This window comes from Balaenoptera ricei, chromosome 8 (genome assembly GCF_028023285.1).
Source record: "Balaenoptera ricei isolate mBalRic1 chromosome 8, mBalRic1.hap2, whole genome shotgun sequence".
Lineage (NCBI taxonomy): Eukaryota > Metazoa > Chordata > Mammalia > Artiodactyla > Balaenopteridae > Balaenoptera > Balaenoptera ricei.
Genome location: NC_082646.1, coordinates 13,556,616 through 13,579,380, shown reverse-complemented (window position 1 = coordinate 13,579,380; position 22,765 = coordinate 13,556,616). Strand labels below are relative to the sequence as shown.

The 22,765-nt window shown below is 49.3% G+C and overlaps 2 protein-coding genes across 7 annotated transcripts; one reads left to right on the top strand and one right to left on the bottom strand.

Moving 5' to 3' along the window:
* The first annotated feature begins 24 nt into the window (after nucleotides 1–24).
* Nucleotides 25–2,976, top strand: TRAPPC4 (trafficking protein particle complex subunit 4). The gene is made up of 5 exons (XM_059930250.1): nucleotides 25–518; nucleotides 682–856; nucleotides 1,461–1,564; nucleotides 2,210–2,336; nucleotides 2,618–2,976. The coding sequence occupies exons 1-5, from the start codon at nucleotides 344–346 to the stop codon at nucleotides 2,694–2,696; spliced, it is 660 nt and encodes a 219-aa protein (XP_059786233.1). The 5' UTR covers nucleotides 25–343; the 3' UTR covers nucleotides 2,697–2,976.
* A 1,241-nt stretch (nucleotides 2,977–4,217) lies between these two features.
* On the bottom strand, nucleotides 4,218–10,702 carry SLC37A4 (solute carrier family 37 member 4). 6 transcript variants are annotated; one of them, XM_059930243.1, is made up of 10 exons: nucleotides 10,636–10,702; nucleotides 9,053–9,394; nucleotides 7,950–8,182; nucleotides 7,404–7,647; nucleotides 6,762–6,920; nucleotides 6,429–6,514; nucleotides 5,800–5,913; nucleotides 5,537–5,602; nucleotides 5,034–5,172; nucleotides 4,218–4,924 (listed from the first exon to the last, which is right to left on the bottom strand). In XM_059930243.1, exons 2-10 carry the CDS (start codon nucleotides 9,198–9,200, stop codon nucleotides 4,758–4,760), a joined length of 1,356 nt encoding a protein of 451 aa, XP_059786226.1. In that variant the 5' UTR covers nucleotides 9,201–9,394; nucleotides 10,636–10,702; the 3' UTR covers nucleotides 4,218–4,757. The 6 variants fall into 6 exon arrangements, with proteins under 6 accessions (XP_059786226.1, XP_059786225.1, XP_059786224.1 ...); XM_059930242.1 differs by lacking the exon at nucleotides 10,636–10,702 and adding an exon at nucleotides 9,954–10,543; XM_059930241.1 differs by lacking the exon at nucleotides 10,636–10,702 and adding an exon at nucleotides 10,017–10,543.
* Between the last annotated feature and the right edge of the window lie 12,063 nt (nucleotides 10,703–22,765).

Below are 22,765 nucleotides of genomic sequence, written 5' to 3'. Positions count from 1 at the left end.
CCCGGAAGTGGCTGTGGGCAGTGTGACCTCATCCCGCAGCCGGAGGCACTTGAGGCTGCCCCTACCTTTTGCATTTTGCGGCTAGTTGTGAGGCAGTCACACGTTGCTGTTTCCTGACACTAAAAACCGGGGAAAAGGGACAGAAAACAATTTTCTAGATCCCGACAACTAACTTCCCGGCATTACTGACAGCCAGGCGTGCTCCAAGTGCGCAAGCGCCGCAGCGGGCCGCGCTCCGGGGTCGAGAGGGGAAGCGCGGCCGGGGCGCCAGGGGCAGGTCCTGTGCTGCGGTTCCGGGGCGGAGCCGGGAGGGGGAGGCAATCCCGCAGTCGCGGCGGCAGCAATGGCGATTTTCAGTGTGTTTGTGGTGAACAAAGCTGGAGGCCTCATTTACCAGTTGGACAGCTACGCGCCACGGGCCGAGGCTGAGAAAACTTTCAGTTACCCGCTTGATCTGCTGCTCAAACTGCATGACGAGCGTGTGTTGGTTGCCTTCGGCCAGCGCGACGGCATCCGGGGTGGGTTAGGCTCGGGCCCGGGGGGCGGGGCCCAGTGCCGCCGTTGTGGGCAGGTGTCTTTGGGCGGGGGGCGGAGGGGGTGAGGAGTTGGGGCCGGGTCCATTGTACCCTTGGCGGGATCCCCAAGCTGAGGCTTCGTTGACGCTTAGCCTCGGCTCTGCAGTGGGCCACGCAGTGCTGGCCATCAATGGTGTGGACGTGAGCGGCAAGTACACGGCCGATGGGAAAGAGGTGCTGGAGTACCTGGGCAACCCTGCTAACTACCCGGTGTCCATTCGATTCGGCCGGCCTCGCCTCACCTCCAATGAGAAGCTCATGCTGGCCTCCATGTTCCACTCGTAAGTCTCACAAGCCTTCCTAGATTTTGTCGGTCTGCACTTGGCTCATAGACTGGCTGGATTAGTGTGGTTCTGCGCTCAGAGACTTCCTGAGCGGCGGTGCTTACCTTCCTCCTTCTAAATCGTCAGTTCTTGTGTCATGAAAAGAATTGATCCAGTATGACTAGGCTGTAGGTGTGATTTTGTTTGCCTAAGTCACCTCTTTTCTGAGTCTTAAGTTTCTTCATCTTTAAAGTAAGGCAATTGAGCTAAATGATCTTTAAGATCTTTTCTTGCTGTCAATTATGGTATGAGATGTACTGGATATGCATAGTTATGGGGTGAGTAAACGTGGTACATAGTCCCAGAGTGTTAATTTCACCCAAAGTTTTCAATGTACAGTGTTTTGTAGGAAAGTATGAATGTAAAATACATGCAGAATTAAAATGAATTTTTAAGAAACTTTGATACTGCTGCCAGGCAGTTCACACTGCTGCTTCTGACTCTCTCAAGCTGTAATTTGAACTCTTCAGAAGATAAGGGTAATTTCAGTGGAAAAGTTCGAGAAGCACTTCTCCCTTATAGCAATGAGGTGCATTCCCAACTTTGCCTCCTTTGCAAATAGGCTGTTCGCAATCGGCTCCCAGCTGTCTCCTGAACAGGGCAGCTCAGGCATTGAGATGCTGGAGACAGACACATTCAAACTGCACTGCTTCCAGACATTGACAGGTACGCACCTCTAGATAGGCCAAGGGGATGCGATGGGGCAGGTTGGGAGAAGGGATTGACCTAAGTCGGGTTTGGTAAGCAAGGGAGTGTTGGTTAGCCTTTTCTGGGACAACTGCACAGACAGTTACTTGTTTTGTGAATCTAAAGCCAATATTTAATCTGACGCCAGTTTTGTCCATGCCACTGAGCGTGCTCAGCCTTGGTTATCCTGTCCACAGATAAACTCACCTTAATGTTATCTCATGTTGCACACGTTTTGGAAGGTGTGTTGTTCCAAAATGAAATTTGAATGCAAAATGGAAATGGCCTTTGGATCGTGACTGTCATTGCATCACTCCCTGAAGGCAGATCATTGAAAACTGCCTGAGTTTGTTCCTTGCCTGGCACTTTCTGCTGAGGGGCCCCCAGGCCAGAAGTAAGCGACAGAGCTAGAACCCAAAGCCTGGTCACTCAGTCAGCTGGGTGATGCAACAAAGTCATTTCACTTCTCTGCTCTCACCTGTAGATTCAAAATCTTGCTTTTCGTGCTTTATGTAGCAATAAGGATAAAATTTAAGTGGGCATATGAAAGTGCTGTACAAACAAAGGACAGCATTTTTTGCTGCATTCTCTACCCTTTGGTAATCATTCCTGGTCCCTCTCCAGGGATAAAGTTTGTGGTGCTGGCGGATCCTAGGCAGGCTGGGATAGATTCTCTTCTCCGAAAGATTTATGAGATTTACTCAGACTTTGCCCTGAAGAATCCATTTTACTCCCTGGAAATGCCCATCAGGTATGTGGTCCCACTTCCCAGCTTCTGGTCAAAGCCTCCTTGTTCCCCCTCCCTGTGTGCTTTTCCCCAATGTCATTTTGAAGTGTAGTAGAGTTATTTTTAAATAAAACAAAAGTAACTAGCCTTTTACTTATTTATTTTTTGGAGAAACTAAAGACTTTCCTTGGGGTTTATGTCCTTCTTCAAGCAGAGTTTCCACTGGCTCTGCCTCTGCACCCAAGGTGGGGAGAGAGCCAGGCCTCACACTTTGTCCTTATTTGTGCTTCCTGGGTCTGGCCTAGGTGTGAGCTGTTTGACCAGAACCTGAAGTTAGCCCTGGAGGTGGCAGAGAAGGCTGGAACTTTTGGACCTGGGTCTTAGGCTGAACCTGCAGTGGACCCCCCCCACTCCCCGCATATTCTTGAGAGATCCTGCAACAGGGGTCCTGCTGTTTCCACTCCGATGGAGATCCCAGCGGCATTTGTTAGTGCACTTGAAAATGGGAGGTTGCTGAGCCTGATGACATGTACCAATGCCCGAGCCTTAATACCATGCTCTCTTTCCTCCTGTATCTATTATGGTCCTACTTCCCAACTCTGTACAGATTATTTATGGAGGAGGTAGGCCCATAAATGCTATAATAAACATTCCTTTGATCTCAGTGTTTGCTATCCTAATTGATGGTTTGGGGAAAAAGCCTCAGGAGGGGAGACAGAAATGATAAGGGAATTCTGGGAAAATGAGATACTATGTTCTAGTAGAAAACAAAACAAATAAATGTTCATTAAGTGAATGAATGAACATGGGACTTTGAATCAGGAGCCTTGATCCTAGTTCCAGAACTGCTACTGACTTCCTAGGTGGTGGGTATGGTGGTGATGACGATAATGAAAATGATGATGGAATATTTATCAAGTGCTTATAGCCACGTTTTACGCTTTATCTCACTTAATCCTCTCCCTTACCTCAGGGGGTACATTCTGTTTCTATTACAGATGAGATTCAGCAAGCACTGTACAAACTCTCTGCCGCAAAGTCTCAAAGCTAGTTACCAGCGGACTGAGTTTGAACCCAGGCTTTCTGACTACACTGTTATCTCCCTCCATCAAATTACTTAACCTGCCTGGCACCCAGTAGTTTCATCTTCAAAATGTTCATTGAATTATGCAGTATGAAGTTGAAGGCAGTAGAGACATGAGTTTAAAGGAGTCCATCTACACTTCAGCTTTCCCTTCCAGGGGAATGAAGTCTCTCTCTTCTGGGGTGGAAAAAGCATGTATTAAGGGAGTATTTCCCCAAAAAAGCTATCTCTGGCTTGTATTACCTCCCCTTTTTTTTTTGAGAAGTACTTTTTATTTTTTTTTTAAGATATTTATTTATTTATTTATTTTATGGCTGTGTTGGGTCTTTGTTTCTGTGCGAGGGCTTTCTCTAGTTGTGGCAAGTGGAGGCCACTCTTCGTCGCGGTGCGCGGGCCTCTCACTATCGCGGCCTCTCTTGTTGCGGAGCACAGGATCCAGACGCGCAGGCTCAGTAGTTGTGGCTCACGGGCCTAGTTGCTCCGCGGCATGTGGGATCTTCCCAGACCAGGGCTCGAACCCGTGTGCCCTGCATTGGCAGGCAGACCCTCAACCACTGCGCCACCAGGGAAGCCCTATTTTTTTTTTAATATTTATTTTATTTATTTATTTCTCTATATGGTTGCGCCGGGTCTTAGTTGCGGCGGGCGGGCCCCTTAGTTGTGGCATGCAAACTCCTAGTTGCAGCATGCATGTGGGATCTAGTTTCCTGGCCAGGGATCGAACCCGGGTCCCCTGCATTGGGAGCGCGGAGTCTTAACCACTGCGCTACCAGGGGAAGTCCCTGTACTACCGTTTTTGAAAGAATGACTCACTGACAGGGTTTAGTATCAAATCTAGTTTTAATTTTCTGTAACAAATCTTTCTACTCTCCCACCCATACCCCCCTACTGTACCCTGGGTATTGGTGAGAGTGACCCTCTTCCCCTGGAGTCCAAGGTATTGGCAGGAGCAGTTGCCCCCAGCTGAGAGGCCTCAGGGCAGAGGTCCTAGGCCACTGCTGCCCTGCTGCTGCAGGAGGAGCCTCACCTCAGGTGAGGATGGGGTGGGATGGGGACAGGGCAGGGCCCAAGAGAGGGAGAAGGATATAGGAGACTCCCTGAGTGCAGGGGTTTCCTCTTTGAAGCCAGGAAATAGGAGCTAATGGAGTCCAAGAACAAAGGTTGTCTTTTAAATAGAGATCAGATGGGAAGCTGGGACCTCATTAGCCACTGATAACTTCCAGTGCCACTTGGATGAGGGAAAAGGAGCAGAAAGGGAAAGTCAAAGGTGCTAGTCAGATAGTCCCCTCCCTCCCTTCCCCCACCCCCGTGGAGGGGAGAGGCCACAAGTGGGACAGGATGCTCCAGAGCCTGCACTGTCTTCACTCAGCCTTCTTGGGCGCTCGGCCCATCTTGGTGCGGATGTTTCGTAGAAGGAAGAAGGCACCTGTGCTGGCCGCACAGATCACTTCAGCCACCCAGAAGGCTGTGCTCCAGCTGTAATGCTTCGCAATGGTGCTGAAGGGCAACCCAGCCAGAAAGCCGCCCACTGTCAGGGAGGAGGGGAAGAGCCTGAGTCATTGTGAGGATAGAGCCAGTGGGGCTTGTTCCAGCCCCTAGCTGGCTTGTGTGCAAGGCATCAGTGGGGTATCACTTACCATTGGCCATGAGTCCCACAATGGCATGGGAGGTGCCACACAAGTTGGGAGGGGCACTCTCATTGGCTATAACTCCGAACAAGGCAATGGGACCATAAGAGGAGAAACCAAACACAGCTCCCAACACCAGGATCCAGAGCTGCAAGGGCAGTGCAGGGTAGCATTTAAGGTCTGAGAAAGCCTCTTACCTACCTACCCCTGCCAGAGGAGAGAGGAATGCTTGGCCCCAGGAACAAATAATTGTAGTAAAAGCAGACAGTAAGTGACTCCCACACACACCACTTCCCAGCACAGCTGACTGCAGAGCTAGAGGAGTGGGGGCCACATTCAGCCAACCCAGCGGCCTGTGCAGGTAGGGGAGGGGGGTTCAGGAGCCATCCCTCCAAGTGAGATGCTGTCTCGTCTCAGGACTTGTGCAAGCTGGATTGGCTAAGGGCAAGGCAGAGGCGGTAGGACAAAGGTGAGACACACCACGCGGAAAACCAGAGATAAAGATAGGGCACCTCATGCTCTGTAAAGCCTGTGAGCTCAGCGAGAGGGTGAAGAGCCGGAGTCCAGAAAGCAACATCCTAGAGGAGCATAGAGAGGAGAAGAAACCAGGCCCAGAGTCAAGGAGGGGCATCAGAGTACAGACGAGGGGAATGGAGGTACAAACAACTGAAAAGGGCAGTCAGAAGCAGAGAAAGACCAGGGAGAGGGAGACAGAGTCAGTGGCCCTTGCTTTCTCATCCTTGTCCCTGACGTGGGCCAGTCCCTGTTTATTTACCTTGGGGGAGTCACTGGTCACAGTTACCCGGAAGAGGTACATGGACACTGTCATGCCAGCCATCATGAACAGCAGCAAGCCATGGCGGGGGTTCCCGTACATGGACAGCCGTGCCTGTGGACACAGTCCAGCAACATCAGGCCCCAGGAGCAGCAGAGAACCCTCGCCCCCGGACGCTGACACAGCAGACCTCTGCTGACAGGTCTTTGGCAATCCCATTGCAGTTCTTGGCCCAAGGCAGCTCTGGGAGGCCCTGGGACCTGCTTATTATGTTCTGAGGTCAAACTCCACAACATCCCTTCCTCCACTTGGGGCAGGCTTGGGGACACGTGGTGGCAGGCTGCATCCAGTCCCTCCCCAACCCCAGTTTCCCTGGGGCTGTGGAGAAGCTAGGCGGAGAGAAATTCTGGCTCTCCTTGACATCAGTTAAAACCCTTTCCCCCAAGAGTCTCATCTCCACATCCCTAGCAAAGAAGAGTAGCCTGGAATCATTCCCACCTCACCCAAGCTAAACCAGCATATGCCAAGCTGCCTGTGCCCCAGGGCTCCTACCTCTCTGGTGCCTGTCCCAGTCATGCTGGGAAGATTTAAAGGGACCCTCTTCCTTCCCGTCCCTTCTGCCCACTCACCTTGGCCATGGCCCGGTCTGACAGGTAGCCAGCTGCGATGCTGCCTACAAGGCCCCCAACCTCCAGGGCACTCATGTAGGAGCTACCTGCAGTGGGGAGTTGTGGTGGGAAGAGGGAAAGGAAGGGTGGAAGGGTATTACACCTTGGGGTTGTCCCAGACTGACTGAAACCCAGAGAGGTACAAGGTCCCCAAGGGTGACTGGCCACAGCTGCCTGAGTACTGCCCGGCCTCAGGGAAAGAAGAAAGAGGATAAAGGGAAGCGGGTCTGAATTTCCCATCCCCTGCATTGGCTCCTGCTCCCTAGGCCTGCCCCATCCCAACACTCATCTCACCCACAAGGGCTGACTGTCCTCTCTCCTGGATAAGGAAGAACTGGCCCCAGTCAGTACAGCACGTCTTGACTCCAAACACCACAAGGTAGCCAGTGGAGAGCACCCACAGGTAGGGGGTCAGCAGCAGCTGCTGTAAGGTGCTCTCGTCCTTCAGAGAGCCTGGGGGTGGGAGGAGGCCAGGCCTCAGGACTCTGCTCAGGCTGCCCTGCCCCCACCACTCATTCACTAGCCGTAGGGGCAGAGTCCGTCCACATAGCCAAGGATCAGCAGGAAGGTCCCCCTCACCCACTGTTCTGCCCTCTCCTCTCCACTGCAAGTCTCAACGAATGAAAGAGAACCTGAGGACCAGTGGGGATGGAGGAAGGCACCCAAGCCACTTAACGCTTAGGATGCTGTCCACACAGGGAACCCTGGCTCTCTTGTAAGGAAGGACTAGGCTACAACATGAGTCATAGCATTTGTTGGCTCTGCCACTTGTCTGGTACTTAACTGCCTCTCAGGATGGAGTTTTATTTACTCCCCACCCACTCTCCATCACCATCCCGACATCCATTAGCTAGTACAGGGCCAGGCATACAGCCAGTCCTCAATGAAAGTCTGCCAGGTGAATGACCCTAGGGGTCGGCTTTAGTGCGTACTCACCCTTCTTGCCCTTGGAGGGTGTGGGGTCCAGGTTGCGGAGTCCAACATCAGCAGGTTCATTGTGGATGAGCAGGAGACAGAGGAAGGAGACAACCACACACAGTGCCCCCGACAGGGCCAGCGTGCTGCGCCAGCTATAGCTCTGGGCGAGGATGGTTGCCAGGATGGGGCCCAGCCCTCCAGCCAGGTTCATGCTGGTTGATAGGACGGCCCACCAAGTGCCAAATTGAGATGGCTCAAACCACTGTGGGGCAGAGGGGGACAGAGTAGATGCCCAGCCTACAGTCCATATTGAAGGTGAGGGTCAGGTGGCGCAGACCCAGAAGCTCACATTACAGGGATGAGGGAGAGGGCTCTTCTACTTGGCAGGGCCAATTCCCTCATCTGCCACCTGACCCCACCACGTTCAGCCTTGACAAGCAACAGAAGCTGGGCTGGAACTCCTGAGGAACCTGCTCTGTTTGGGGGTGGAGGTGCCAGCGTGCCCACATGCTCTTTAGGTGTCCTCTGCCAATCTGAACCAGCTCCTTGGAAGCAGACACTCACCTTCCGCAGGACCTTGCCACATGGGGGCCAGCCCAGCCCCTGTGCCAGGCCATTGAGGAACCAGAGAGCAGCAAAGACAGGTACTGCGGAGCTCCAGGAAAAGACTACGTTGACCAGGCCAACCAGGAGAAGCCCGGAAGAGAAGAGCCAGCGAGCACTCATCTGGTCAGACAGCACCCCGCTCACAAACTTGCTGATGGCGTAGGCTGCCGACTGGCTGCTGGTGATGAGCCCTGCAGGGGAGGGGAGCAGGGAGCAGGACACCTGGGGGGTTAGGGGCCAGGGCAGAGGCACAGGAGGGTGGAGGAAGGCATGGGGTCAGGTGTGTAGAGGTGCCTGGCAGGGTGAGACTAGTTCCTTGCAAGAGGAATAGGAGGGGCCTGTGTTGGAATCCTGACATTCATTCATGGGGCCAGGCTACTCCTCCGGCCTCTCCATCAGCACTAGCCCCAGGCTGACCCATGACTTTTCAGCCTCTTGGAGAGTTCCAGCAGCAGCTGTCAGGGAGCAAGACAGCCCTCCTCCATGGGATTCTCATATGCCTGATTTCTCCCTCACCGTGGATGCCAACCCAGTGTCTCTGGCAGTTCTGTTGCCCCATCTCAGAACATGGGGCAAAAGGCTTAGAATTGGAGTCAGGGACCTTATTCCTCCTGAAGGGTAGCCTGCTAGGCCACATGGAGTCATTGCACCAACTCCCCAGTTCCCAGTGCTCACAATGTCAGTGGCCAGCACTCACCCTGTGGTCTTAGCCTGCACCCACACAGGTGCAGAAACCATGCTCAGAATCCCCCTAACACACAGTGCCTCTGGGGACACATGTTAGTCACAGGCGGGCGTACACACACACACACACACACACACACACACACCAGATAAGCAGCCCTCAGACATGCTTAGACCATACCCACAGTCCTTTACCTGTGCCCACAGACATGGATCTCAGAGCCTCCTCATCCGGCACATGCACTGTCCCCCGGCGTCTGCTGTGCAGACACTCCACGCACACTACATGCCTGTACCCACCACACTGCACAAACACCCAACTTGTTCTGCTGGTCCTGTGTTCCTGGGCCCACCCCCCCTGCCCTGCCAGGGCTCACCCAAGTCATCCTTGTCCAGAGGGACCTCCTCCACCAGCGACGGCATGACAAAAGAGAAGGTCTTGCGGTTGAAGTAGTACAGGCTGTAGCCTCCAAACATGGCCGAGAAGATCACAGTCCGGTAATAGCCGTAGCCTCGGGCCGCCATGGTGGGAAAGAGCAGGCCCTACTGGCCGGGACACAGAGCCTCTGACCACGGCTCCTGATTGAGGCTCTCAAGTGCTCAGATCTGCTGAGTTGGGTTTTTTCTGCTCCCTCCTCCACCCAGCCTCCCAGGCTCCCTTTATAGGCACCTTCTGGACAATCATTAAGCCTGGGGTGGCTCCTAGGGAACCCGGTGTCCTGAGGGAGACAAGAAAACAGGAGATTACTGACGCCCAGGCTGTGGGGGCCTGGAGGGCGTCCGAGAGGGAGGCAGTGTCCGTGAAACAGGCCAGCACACTGTGTCCCCAGGATTGCTGCCTTTCCCGGCTCTTCCCTGTCCGCCTGCCCGTGAAACCAGCTGTGATTAAAGGCTTAACCTAATTATTTTTGTCGGCTTGCGCTCAGGGGAGGCAGGGGTGGGATGAGTAGAGCTGCCCTCTCTAGCCCGGCTCCCTCATCCACCTACCTTCTCATTCATTCGGTGAAGGTTTATTGAGGGCTTACTGGTTGAGAGGCACTGCACTAGGTGCTGGGTTAGTTTCTACACACACACACACACACACGCACACGCACACACACACTCAATCAGACACCTATCCCCAACAACCTCACTTTCAAGTCTTCCAGAGCTGACCTCAAGCCCTGTAACTCCTGATGCTTAGCACACGGTACGGTGTAACTGTTTACTGACAGTTGCAGAACGGTAAGCAAGGGGCGGGGGAAGGAAGTTCCCTGCTCAGGACCCACGGTTGCACACCGAAAGCCCCACTAGGGGCAGGGGTCCTGGTTGTGCCACTGAGATGCCTCCGGTCGCCTTTACCCTTGACGTCAGTATGGGCTCCGGTCTGGCAGGCTGGGGCTTCAGGGACGGTGACCGGACGCCCCGTGGGCGGGAAGGCGCAGCGATGGACTCCAGGCGCAGTGCCCATGCGCCCCGCTTCCCAGGGCCCCGGCAGCACGACCCCGGCTTTGCCGCTTGGTTGGGAAAGCAATTGGAGCAGAAGGCGTGGGCGCAAGCGGAGCAGGCTGCCCCACGTAGGCCCCGGAGGCCCCTCGCTTCCGGCGCCGAGTGGCTCGGCCAGGCGGGGTGGGGCCAAGCGGCAAGAAGGGGGAGGAGGGAGCGAGGCGGCGAGCTCTCGGCACCTGCCCAGCCCCGTGTCCTCAAGCTACCCAGGACACCCGACTCCGGCTGGGAATAGACGGGGGCCCGAGAGCAGGGGCTCGAGAGCTGCGGAGACCCCAGGACTCGTGCGACAAAAAGGAGAGGGAGCGTGCTGCTCCCGGACCCAGCAACTGCCTCCACCCCTGAACCGGCAGCCGCAGAAACTGCTCCTGGTTGGATTGGAAGTTGGGCCTCCGACAAAGGAGCAGCAACGCTTGAGACTCCCACTCCAGCCCCGCCCCCAGGCGACGCCCCTCCCCCGCACACCGCCCCCTACCTGAACGGAGGTGGGAGCTGGAGTGGCATGGGGCGGGGCCCGGCGGGCGCATGCGCGTGCGCCCAGAGTGGGGCGGGGACTCCGCCTGCGTCTTCCAGTTCCGAGAGCCGAGGCCACCCACAAACGTTTTCGTATAAGAATGCGGGTCACGCTGGTCGTTGGGCGAAGACAGCGCCCCTTAGGGGCTGGAGTCGTACGTTCCCTTCTTAACTGACGGCATTCGACAAACCACATCAGTGAGTGCCTCCAGCTACCAATTACTGTTCCCGAGTTGTTCACGGTAGGGAAACATCTTGTAAGAGAACACAGTATTTTCTGTACGAAATTAATGCAGTCCTCAGTAAGCACAATTTGAACATTTATCTGTGGTCAGACTATTGCGGACAGAGTTAAAACAAAATAGCCAGAGTGTTTAAAGTATGGGCCCCGAGTAAAACTTAAATTCGAATCCCGGACGCGCTGCTTCTGACAGCATGACCCTGGGTAATTAATAATCTCTATGAGCCCCAGTTTCTTACCAACCTCATAGGGTGGTTGTGAGGATTCAATAGAAGATTCAGATAGGAGTTCAGAAAATTTAGATAATTGCTTTCACAGAGTCCATCAGAGAATTGCTGAAATAAGTACTTCAAAGTTGAGAGTAAAGCTCTTTTAGAATGATGTTAAAAACACAACAGGTCCAAAATGGAGTTGCTTATGCTAAGCCCCACATCACCAAAGGGAGACTTAACTACTGTTTTGGCTCTCCCAGAAGTGGAATCTTAAATAAGTCAATCAGGAATCACCTGGGACTTCCCTGGCGGTCTAGTGGATAAGACTCCGTGCTTCCAAGGCAGGGGGCCTGGGTTCGATCCTGGTTGGGGAACTAGGATCCCACATGCCATGTGGTGCCGCCACAAAAAGAAAATAAAAAAGGAATCGCCTGCTCAGCACTCGTTATTTAGTTATGTCATCTACCTATAGACCCCCCTGCCATTCCCTAAAGCGAAGTAACCTGGTAATAGCCAATCTGCTTTTTGCCTAGTTTAATTCCTTGTTCCTGTTCCCTGCTACCTATAAAAGGCTTTCATTTTGTACAGCTCTTCAGAGCGCCTTTCTAGCTGCTAGATTGGACGTGTCCTGATTCATAAATTGTTGAATAAAGCCAATAAGATTTTTAGAATTTACTCAGTTGAATTTTTTTTAATAAATTTATTTATTTTTATTTTATTTATTTTATTTTTGGCTGCGTTGGGTCTTCCTTGATGCACGCAGGCTGTCTCTGGTTGCGGTGAGCGGGGGCTACTCTTCGCTGTGGTGCGCGGGCTTCTTGTTGCGGTGGCTTCTCTTGTTCCGGAGCACAGGCTCTAGGTGCGCGGGTTTCTGTAGTTGTGGCTCTCGGGCTCATAGAGCGCAGACTCAGTAGTTGTGGCACACGGGCTCAGTTGCTCCACGGCATGTGGGATCTTCCCGGACCAGGGCTCCAACCCCTGTTCCCTGCATTGGCAGGCGGATTCTTAATCACTGCGCCACCAGGGAAGCCCAGTATTATACTTTTTAAAAGGCCGTTTTAAATAATTACAGAGTGTTTGCTTTCAGATGCCATGGGTCATACTTTTATGGATGTGACTATAAACATTGTTATAAAGAGTAAGAGTTGTATAAAATAAGAAATAAATACAATACTCAATTTCCTTTCATATTAGCATCAATAAACCTCTAATCGCACTTTCTACCCCTTCAAATAGAGTTATGGGGGAGACACTATTTTTTTGTTTGTGGTAGCTGTTTAATCTTTTCTTTTTCTTCATACTTTTCTGTTATAAAAAGTTTATCTGATATTGTGATGTGTTCATGATAACTATTCTTTAATTGGAAATTCCCTGGCAGTCCAGTGGTTAGCACTCTGTGCTTTCACTGCTGTGGCCCGGGTTCGATCCCTGGTCGGGGAATCCCACAAGCCGCGTGGCGTGGCCGAAAGAAAAAATTCTTTTATTTTACTTTGTTATAGTAGAACTAGTCATCATGGACATTTCTGCTACCAATAGCAATCTAAATTAATGTTGGCAAAAGACTAGGTATGTCGACTGAAAAAATATGCACAACACAAAAGTTGAGAATTGCGTTTTATTCAGTAGACTTGCTGAGGACTTAAGCCCGGAAGACAGCCTCTCAGATAGCTCTGAGGAACTGCTCTGAAGAGGTAAGGGAGGAACCAGGATATATGGGCAAAAACTAGGTTGTCAGAACATCAAACGATTACTGTTAATCAAAGAAAAACCAGACCTCTCAAGTTAATGAATATAGGACTTTTCTATGTATTGGAAGATGTAAGAGTCTGGGCTCATTTAAATCATTCCTTTCATATGTACATTAATTCTTTGGGCCAGCATCCTATTTTTCTCCTTTGAATCCCCTCAGGATGCACAGTTGGTGGTGGCTGCAGTGGCTGAGGGCTTGATGGCTGTAACATCCTTTGTTTACTAATACGACATTCTTCGTCCACAGGTACTTAGTTTATTCTTGCAGATTCAGCTCACCTCTTTTGGACCAAAGCCACAGGAGAGCAAATATTTTCACACCTATTAGAATGGAATTGCAACTATCATGCATTCAGACTGTTATGATCCCAAGCAGTCTTTATATAATTTGAATTACATTGTATGTTAGATTTTTTATAAAGGTTGGCCAATTTTTACAGAAGAAATTATTTCTCTGATACTTTGGTCCTATCTGTGTAAAACTAGATTTTTTTCTTTCTTTTTTTTTTTTGGCCACGCCACGCAGCTTGTGGAATCTCAGTTCCCAGAACAGGGATTGAACCTAGGCCATGGCAGTGAAAGCCCAGAATCCTAACCACTAGACCACCAGGGAACCCCTGAAACTAGATTTTTTAAAAAGTAATATGTGACCAAATTTAATTGTCTTCCTAGGGCCTAAATAAAGAGAAATCAGTTTCCCATGGAAGGAAGGAAGGAAAGGAAGGAAGGAAGGAAGGAAGGAAGAAAGAGAAAGAAATCTTTCATGATTTTAATATTTTTCAAAAATCCAGGTCAGTTGTTTTGCAGAATGTCCCTCATATGGATATGTCTGATTGTGTTTGCAATACTATCATATTAAATAATTTTGGCAGAAGTACAATATAGATGACAATGTGTCTTTCTCAGTGTACCACATCAGGAAGCATGTGATAAATTTGATCATTTAGTTAAAATGGTGTCCACCTGATTTCTGTACTAGAGGAAACTTTTCCTCTTTGTAATTAGTAATCTATAGTGGGACCATACTTTGATACTGCAGATACATCCTCCTGTTTCAACAATCTTTCACCCAGTGGTTTTATTATCTATTGATGATTCTTTCCTGAATCATTTATTAATATGGTGGTTGCAAAGTGAAGGATTTTTCATTCTATCATTCCTTCTGTATTTATGAGTTGGTATTCTTCTTCTTTTTATTATTTATTTATTTAGTTAGTTAGTTATTTTTGGCTGTGTTGGGTCTTTGTTGCTGCGTGTGCACTTTCTCTAGTTGCGGCGAGCGGGGGCTACTCTTCGTCGTGGTGTGCGGGCTTCTCATTGCGGTGGCTTCTCTTGTTGCAGAGCTCAGTCTCTAGGCACACGAGCTTTAGTAGTTGTGGCACGCGGGCTCAGTAGTTGTGGCTCGCAGGCTCTAGAGCGCTGGCTCAGTAGTTGTGACGCATAGGCTTAGTTGCTCCGCAGCATGTGGGATCTTCCCAGACCAGGGATCGAACCTGTGTCCCCTGAATTGGCAGGCAGATTCTTAACTACTGCGCCACCAGGGAAGCCCTGTGAGATTTTTTAAAGTGTTTTTCTATTGGGTTCTCAACACTTAAATAACCCATCCCTGAGGATGGACTATGGCCCCTTTACCACTGTACCCAGCTAAGTGTTTGGTACAAAACACTACTGTAATACTCAGTAAATTGCTAGATGAACAATTATTCACACCACCTAAATACTTTTATATCTTGATTTTTTTTCTATTATAGCATAAACATGTTTTATAGAGTTAAGGATTTTGGGCTGAGGGGCATGAAACACTCAAAGAACTGTTTGGTAAGAATTAGCTTGCCAAATTGAGGAGCAATAGATGGAAGGCATAGAAACTGGACAGAGTCATAATTCCAGTGGGAAGTGCTAAAAATTCCTACCAGAGAGAGAACCATGGGGATTCAGAGGCAGAGGTAGGCACAGAATCTTGCTTTGGCCACTGCTGATGCAGCTAATTGGCTTGGAGGGGAAGGGAGTGGGTCTCAGAGGTCAGCCAGAGCTAGAAAGTCTGGGCAAGGTTTGCTCAGCCACATATGTGAGGACAGAGACACCTGCCAAGAGCTCTGAAAAATGGCCCAGAAATAGAGTTTAACAGGCCTTCAACGCCTGCAGTACCAACGTAGCTACTACAATCCTCAACCTCCTTTCAGCCAGGGGTCATGCTAAGTTATTTCCCTGCCTTCTCCCATTTCAGTTCCCTCAAATAAAACATGGACGATCTAACCCACCTCAGCATCACTGTGGGAATTAAACGAGAAAACATTGTAAAGCATCTTATGGCCAGGACAATGTAGAGACGTAAACGCTAGTCTTCTCACTCTTTATTTCCCAAGAAAAGTAAGGAAAGGAAATAAGACAATGACATCCTCCAAAAGTAAGCAGGCTTTGCTACAGAATAATAAAACCTAATGTGAATAAATGCAAATTATACTACATGCCTGAAGAAGAAACTATGATTTTGATACTGTAAAAACATCAATCCTTTCCAAATTCATTTGGAGATTTTCGTTTTTTGTTTTTCGGCCACGCTGCTTGCGGGATCTTAGTTCCCCACCCAGGGATTGAACCCAGGCAGTGAAAGCGTGGAGTGCTAACCACTGGACCGCCAGCGAATTCCTTTCATTTGGGGTTTTTAAAGCAATTCCAATTAAAATCCCAGTAGGATTTCTTGGAAATTGGGCAAAATTGTTTTAAAGATCATCTGGGAGAATAAATAACATCAGAGTAAGAAACTCAACGAATTAAAAAAAAAGAAGAGTAAAGAGAATTTCCACTGCCAAATATTAACAATTGTAAGATTGTGATAATTATGTGGTTTAGAGCATAGCCAGGCATTTAAAAGGAACAAGATGTACTAGAAGCAGACCTTCACATGTATAATTTAAACCATGATAAGGAAGACATCCCAAATCAATTGGGGGGGGGGTAATTAATTAATTAATGGTGTAAGATAATTGTTTAGCTATTTAGAAAAAAAATCCATTTAGATTTCTATTGCATACCCCACAAAGAATAAACCCCAGATAGATTAAAGAGTGCCACTGAAGAAAATAAAACCACTAGATTAGTCACTGGATGAGGCAGTGTTTTCCAATCTTAAAAACAACTGAAGAGGGACTTCCCTGGTGGCACAATGGTTAAGAATCTGCACTCCCAATGCAGGGGGCCTGGGTCCGATCCCTGGTCAGGGAACTAGATCCTACATGCATGCTGAAACTAAGGGTTCACATGCCACAACTAAGGAGCCCGCATGCCACAACTAAGACCCAGCACAACCAAATAAATAATAAATTAATTAAAACATAATAACAGGGACTTCCCTGGTGGTCCAGTGGTGAAGAATCCACCTTCCAATGCAGGGGATGCAGGTTGGATCCCTGGTCGGGGAACTAAGATCCCACATGCCACGGGGCAAATAAGCCCGTGCACTGAGCCTGCACTCTAGAGCCTGCGAGCCGCAACTACTGAGCCCATGTGCCGCAACTACTGAGCCTGTGTGCCACAACTACTGAGCCCATGTGCTGCAACTACTGAAGCCCGTGCGCCTAGAGCTTGTGCTCTGCAACAAGAGAAGCCACCGCTCACCACAACTAGAGAAAGCCTGCACGCAGCAATGAAGACCCAATGCAGCGAAAAATAAATAAAATTTTAAAAATAAATAAATAAAGATATATCTGACGTAAATATCAATGGCTGTTCGTTGCCAGTGCCAACCCAAACCCAGACTCAGAAATAGTAGGGCAGGTGGTGGAACTGTCAAATTAACACGAAAACATGGAGGCATTCCTGGAAAATGGATGATAAGGTCCTGTGTGTGTTTGGAGTAGGGGTGGAGGGTGGGAGAAGGCAGCCCAGAGTGACAGGGACCATGAACTGTGGATAGGAGATAAAGTAGGGCAGAGTTTTTAGGTCTGCAACTCACTCTCCCAACATTACCTGGGCCAGTCCATTGTGTGCCTCTGCTACTGCTTAAAGGGCAGAAAACAATAGCCAACTGGATATCAATAGGTTGGGGCGTCAGCGTTCAACACAGGTACAGGCAGACTAGCTGCATCCTAGCATTTACTCCACCACCTCAAAACCCGAACAGCAAAATGGTTCTAAGTGAGGAAGGGAGCTCCCCAAAAGGCAGTTGCACTGCCCTGGATGATTTCAACATCTCTGCTCTACATCTCATACCCTCCTCCAAACGCAAGCCTGCTTCACCTGGAGTGGCTCATGCCCTGAATGTTTGTCCCTGTTTACAACTCCATCCACCAAAGTGGCAAATATCCCTAGGGGAATATGTGCCCAAGGGGTAAAAGTCTAGGAAAGAAATCATTGTAAGAATAAATAAAACAGGGCTTCCCTGGTGGTGCAGTGTTTAAGAATCCGCCTGCCAATGCAGGGGACACGGGTTCGAGCCCTGGTCCGGGAAGATCCCACATGCCGTGGAGCAACTAAGCCCGTGCACTGAGCCTGCACTCTAGAGCCTGCGAGCCGCAACTACTGAGCCCGTGTGCCACAGCTACTGAAGCCTGCGCACCTAGAGCCCGTGCTCCGCAACAAGAAAAGCCACTGCGGGGCTCCCCTGGTGGCGCAGTGGTTGAGAATCCGCCTGCCAATGCAGGGGACACGGGTTCGAGCCCTGGTCCGGGAAGATCCCACATGCCACGGAGCAACTAAGCCCGTGTGCCACAACTACTGAGCCTGCGCTCTAGAGCCCACAAGCCACAACTACTGAGCCCACGTGCCACAACTACTGAAGCCCGCACGCCTAGAGCCTGTGCTCCGCAACAAGAGAAGCCACTGCAATGAGAAGCCCGCGCATCGCAACAAAGAGTTGCCCCTGCTCGCCACAACTAGAGAAAGCAGCGCGCAGCAAAGACCCAACGCAGCCAAAAATAAATAAATTAAATAAATAAATTAAAAAAAAAAAAAAAAAAAGAAAAGCCACTGCAATGAGAAGCCCGCGCACCGCAACAAAGAGTAGCCCCCGCTCGCCACAACTAGAGAACACAACTAGAGAAAGCCCGCGCACAGCAACGAAGACCCAACGCAGCCAAAAATAAATTAATTAATTAATTTTTTTAAAAAAAGAATAAATAAAACAAATTGAACAGCCTATAGCAGACAAGGCAGATTTGTGGTCCAAGAAGCTAAAATCAACATATTAAATATTCTCAAAAATATAAAGGAGACTCATGAAAATATGAGGAAAAACAATGTCATCAAGGATGTTTTGCTTTGAGTAACATCAGACTAGCTTGTTGCAGACCAATCCTCCCACCAATAACAAATAGAAAAGCTGGTCAGAATACAAAATTGGTGTTTGAAGGTGTCCAAGAGCTACCAAAGCAGAAAGTTATCAATTAGCTTTTGCAGTTAGCTATTATTATATAACAAAATCACCCCAAAACTTAGTTGTTTAAAACCATAATAAGCATTTTATTGTGGCTCACAAGTCCATGGGTCAGCTGGACAGTTCTGCTGATCCAAGCCAGGCTGCTGACGTGTCTGCAGTTAGGAGGTAGCATGGCTGGTGTCTGGTTGATGTACGATGGATTCAGGTGAGACAGTCTCTCTCTACTCCATGTGGTCTTGCATATTCCAGCAGAGTAGCATGGCAATTCTCATAGCAGGGGTCTGAGGCAGAACCGAAGCATGCCAGCCTCGTGAGGTCTAGTTCCAGAAATGGCACAGTATTGTTTCTGTCATCTTCTATTGGCCAAAGCAGGCTTAAGACCACCCAAAATTCAAGGGATGGAGAAATAGACTCTACCTCTTCATGAAAGGAGTTGCAAAATCCATTGCAAAAGTTGTAGATGAAGAACTACAGTCATTTCTTGCAGTCAATCTGCCACAGAGGTCAAGATCCGAGTGAAGAGAAGCCGAAAGAAGTGAACACAACGTTTGGTACTGTTTGCATCACGAAGGCATTTGCAATCCAAAATAATGAAGGGAAGCTCAGCACTGCTTTCAGAAATCTAGGATTTGGAGGACAAAAAATGAAGTTCAAGGTCATCAAGGAGAAGGCAGCATGAAAACCAGCCCAGGCATTAATTTAGGGCACCTGATGGATTGCACTCTGGGAATAAAGGCCAACATGAAATACCACAACCTTCACAAAGATGACAGTCCAACTGGGCACTGGTGGCGTAGTGGTTAGGATTCCCGGCTTTCACTGCCATGGCCCAGGTTCAGTCCCTGGTTGGGGGAACTGAGATCATGCAAGCCACCCGGCCCAGCCAAAAACAAAATACAAAAAACACGACAGTCCAATCAAATCAGCTCAAACTCTGGATAGACTAAGGCAGTGGTTCTCAAACTGTAATCTTTGGACCCTGCAAGATCTTTTGGGAGGGTCAGGGAGGTCAAAACTATCTTCATGGGCTTCCCTGGTGGCGCAGTGGTTGAGAATCTGCCTGCCAATGCAGGAGACACGGGTTTGAGCCCTGGTCTGGGAGGATCCCCCATGCCGCGGAGCGACTGGGCCCGTGAGCCACAATTGCTGAGCCTGCGCGTCTGGAGCCTGTGCTCCGCAGCGAGAGAGACCGCAATAGTGAGAGGCCCGCGCACCGCGATGAAGAGTGGCCCCCAATTGCCGCAACTAGAGAAAGCCCTCGCGCAGAAACGAAGACCCAACACAGCCATAAATAAATAAATAAATAAATAAAATTAAAAAAACAAAACAAAAAAAAACCTATCTTCATAATAATACTGAGATGTAATTTGCCTTTTTTTTTTTTTTTTTTTTTTGGCTGTGTTGGGTCTTCGTTTCTGTGCGAGGGCTTTCTCTAGTTGCGGCAAGTGGGGGCCACTCTTCATAGCGGTGTGCAGGCCTCTCACTATCGCGGCCTTTCTTGTTACGGAGCACAGGCTCCAGACGCGCAGGCTCAGTAATTGTGGCTCACGGGTCTAGTTGCTCCGCAGCATGTGGGATCCTCCCAGACCAGGGCTCGAACCCGTGTTCCCTGCATTGGCAGGCAGATTCTCAACCACTGCGCCACCAGGGAAGCTCTCATTTAGTTTTTTTCTTGGGCTTTATCTTGTTCCTTCATCTGGTACATAGCCCTCTGCCTTTTCATCTTGTCTATCTTTCTGTGAATGTGGTTTTTGTTCCACAGGCTGCAGGATTGTAGTTCTTGCTTCTGCTGTCTACCTTTCTATAAACAGCTCTTAAATAAGATGCTCAACCTCAATCCTGAAATAAATTGATGCCATTTTTCTTTTCTTTTTTTTTTTGGCTGTGTTGGGTCTTCGTTGCTGTGCATGGGCTTTCTCTGGTTGTGACGAGCGGGGGCTACTCTTGGTTACGGTGCGCAGGCTTCTCATTACAGTGGCTTCTCTTGTTGCAGAGCACAGGCTCTAGGCGCGCGGGCTTCAGTAATTGTGGCTCGTGGGCTCTAGAGCGCAGGCTCACTAGTTGTGGCGCACAGGCTTAGTTGCTCCGCGTCATGTGGGGTCTTCCCGGACCAGGGTTCAAACCCGTGTCCCCTGTATTGGCAGTGGATTCGTAACGACTGTGCCACCAGGGAAGCCCTGATGCCACTTTTCATCTATCAGGTTGGCAAAATTAAAGTACTAATACTGTGTTGGTTTTAGAAATCATCCGAGCTTGGGTCTTATCTTCCTTTAATTTTTTTTTAGTTTTGGCCATGGGGCATGTGGGATCTTAGTTTCCCTGACCAGGGATTGAACCCACGCCCCCTGCAGTGGAAGCACTGGAAGCGCAGAGTCTTACCAACTGAACCACCAGGGAAGTCCCTCATCTTCCTTTAAAAAGGTAAGAAAGATCAAAGGCAAAAGATTTGTCTCAGGAACAGCCAGCAGCCCAGTTCCTAAAACCCATATTCTTAATCAATGAACGATGCTGCTTCCCACACATATTAGCAAAGAATTGAAGGAAGATAATATTTGGGAATTTAAATCAGGGCTTCTCAACATCAGCCCTATTGACATTTGGGGCTGGGAATTCTTCGTAGTGGGGGGTTGTCCTGTCCATTGTAGTATGTTTAACAGCATCCTTGACATCTATCTATTAGATACTAAAAACTGAAACCAAGCGAGGCTTTGTGGGGCTCCCGGGAACGGAGGCCTTTTTGTCCCCCGTTTCTTGTAGGCAAGACTCCAGCCTCCATGACCGTCCCTGAGTTCCAAAGGGCAGGTTCAAATAGTTACTAATCAAGGGAGGAGCAGCCAAGAAACCACCTGAGACAAGACTAAAGGGACCATAGAAGCTCATCAAGATTAGGAGACCAAGCACCTGAGACTCTGAGACCCTGCACCCTAATCTTGTCAGCAACCCCACCCTTGGGAACTATTGTCATAAAACTCCTCATCAAATCCTCCTGGGTTGGGACACATACTTTTTCGAGGCAGGAGCCCGCTGTATCCCCCTTGGCCTGGCAAAGTAATAAAGCTGTCCTTTTCTACTTCACCCAAAACTGTCTCCAAGATTTGATTTGGCACCGGTGTACAGAGAAGCTGAGCTTTCGGCATCAAAACCCCTCCCTCCTCCCATGGGACTTCCCTGGTGGTGCAGTGGTTAAGAATCCGCCTGCCAATGCAGGGGACATGGGTTCGAGCCCTGGTCCGGGAGGATCCCACATGCCGTGAAGCAACTAAGCCCATGCGCCACAACTACTGGGACTGTGCTCTAGAGCCCGCGAGCCACAACTACTGAGCCCGCATGCCACAACTACTGAAGCCCACGCGCCTAGAGCCCGTGCTCTGCAACAAGAGAAGCCACCGCAATGAGAAGCCTGCGCACTGCAACGAAGAGTAGACCCCGCTTGCCGCAACTAGAGAAAGCCTGTGGGCAGCAACGAAGACCCAATGCAGCCAAAAATAAAAATAAATAAAAATAAATGCGCTATCAAGCCATGAAAAGACATTGAGGAACCTTAAATGCATGTTACTAAGCGAAAGAAACCAACCTGGAAAGACTACATACTGTATGACTCCAACTACATGACATTCTGGAAAGGGCAAAACTATGGAGACAGTAAAAAGATCTGTGGTTGCCAGGAGCTAAAGGGGAGGGAGGGATGGATTTGCAGGGCACAGAGGATTTTTAGAGCAGTGAAAGTACTCTGTATGACATGTTAACGGATACGTTTCATCATCCATGTGTCCAAACCCAAAGAATGTACAATGCCAAGAGCAAACCCTAATGTAAACTTTGGGTGATAATGATGTGTAGGTTCATAGATTATAACAAACGTCCCTCTCTAGTGTGGGATGTTGATACTGGGGTTGGCTGAGCATGTATGGAGCCAGAGGGTATATAGGAACTGTGTACTTTCTGCTCAATTTTGCTGTGAAACTAAAACTGCCCTTAAAAAAAGTCTATTGGGAAACAAAAAGAGACTTGCAGGTTCAAAACTTGTCGTCTGAATTGTTCAACCTTTAGAGAAAAACATAAACTTCATGGTCACTTTTTTATTCAACTGCTTAGACATGTGAATGATTAATGACTAGGGACTTCCCTGGTTGCGCAGTGGATAAGACCCCACGCTCCCAATACAGGAGACCCAGGTTCGATCTCTGGTCAGGGAACTAGATCCCACGTGCATGCCACAACTAAGAGTTTGCACAACTAAGGAGCCCACCTGCCTCAACTAAGACCCACTGCAACCAAAAAAAAAAAAAAAAAAAAGACTGAGGCCGTTGTTAGTAATAATAATAATTAATGATTACAGTGATTTTCCTTTGGTAAAACATGGCTCCATTACAACTGATGAACAACCCAAATTAACTGTGCTATGAGTAATGAAGCTCTAGCAACACATTCTTGTATCAGGGTAATAATGGAAGGGTTATTGGGTCAGAATTAAGTTCAAACCTAGCTGAGTCACCTAATACCTCTGATTCCT

Coding starts and splice junctions, on each gene's coding strand:
- TRAPPC4 (XM_059930250.1), top strand. CDS start 344: ATGGCGATTTTCAGTGTGTTTGTGGTGAACAAAGCTGGAGGCCTCATT. Junction 857..1,460: donor CTGGCCTCCATGTTCCACTC/GTAAGTCTCACA, acceptor CTTTGCAAATAG/GCTGTTCGCAATCGGCTCCC. Junction 2,337..2,617: donor TCCCTGGAAATGCCCATCAG/GTATGTGGTCCC, acceptor GGTCTGGCCTAG/GTGTGAGCTGTTTGACCAGA.
- SLC37A4 (XM_059930243.1), bottom strand. CDS start 9,200: ATGGCGGCCCGAGGCTACGGCTATTACCGGACTGTGATCTTCTCGGCC. Junction 8,183..9,052: donor TCTGGACAAGGATGACTTGG/GTGAGCCCTGGC, acceptor CCTCCCCTGCAG/GGCTCATCACCAGCAGCCAG. Junction 5,603..5,799: donor TGACCAGTGACTCCCCCAAG/GTAAATAAACAG, acceptor ATGCTCCTCTAG/GATGTTGCTTTCTGGACTCC.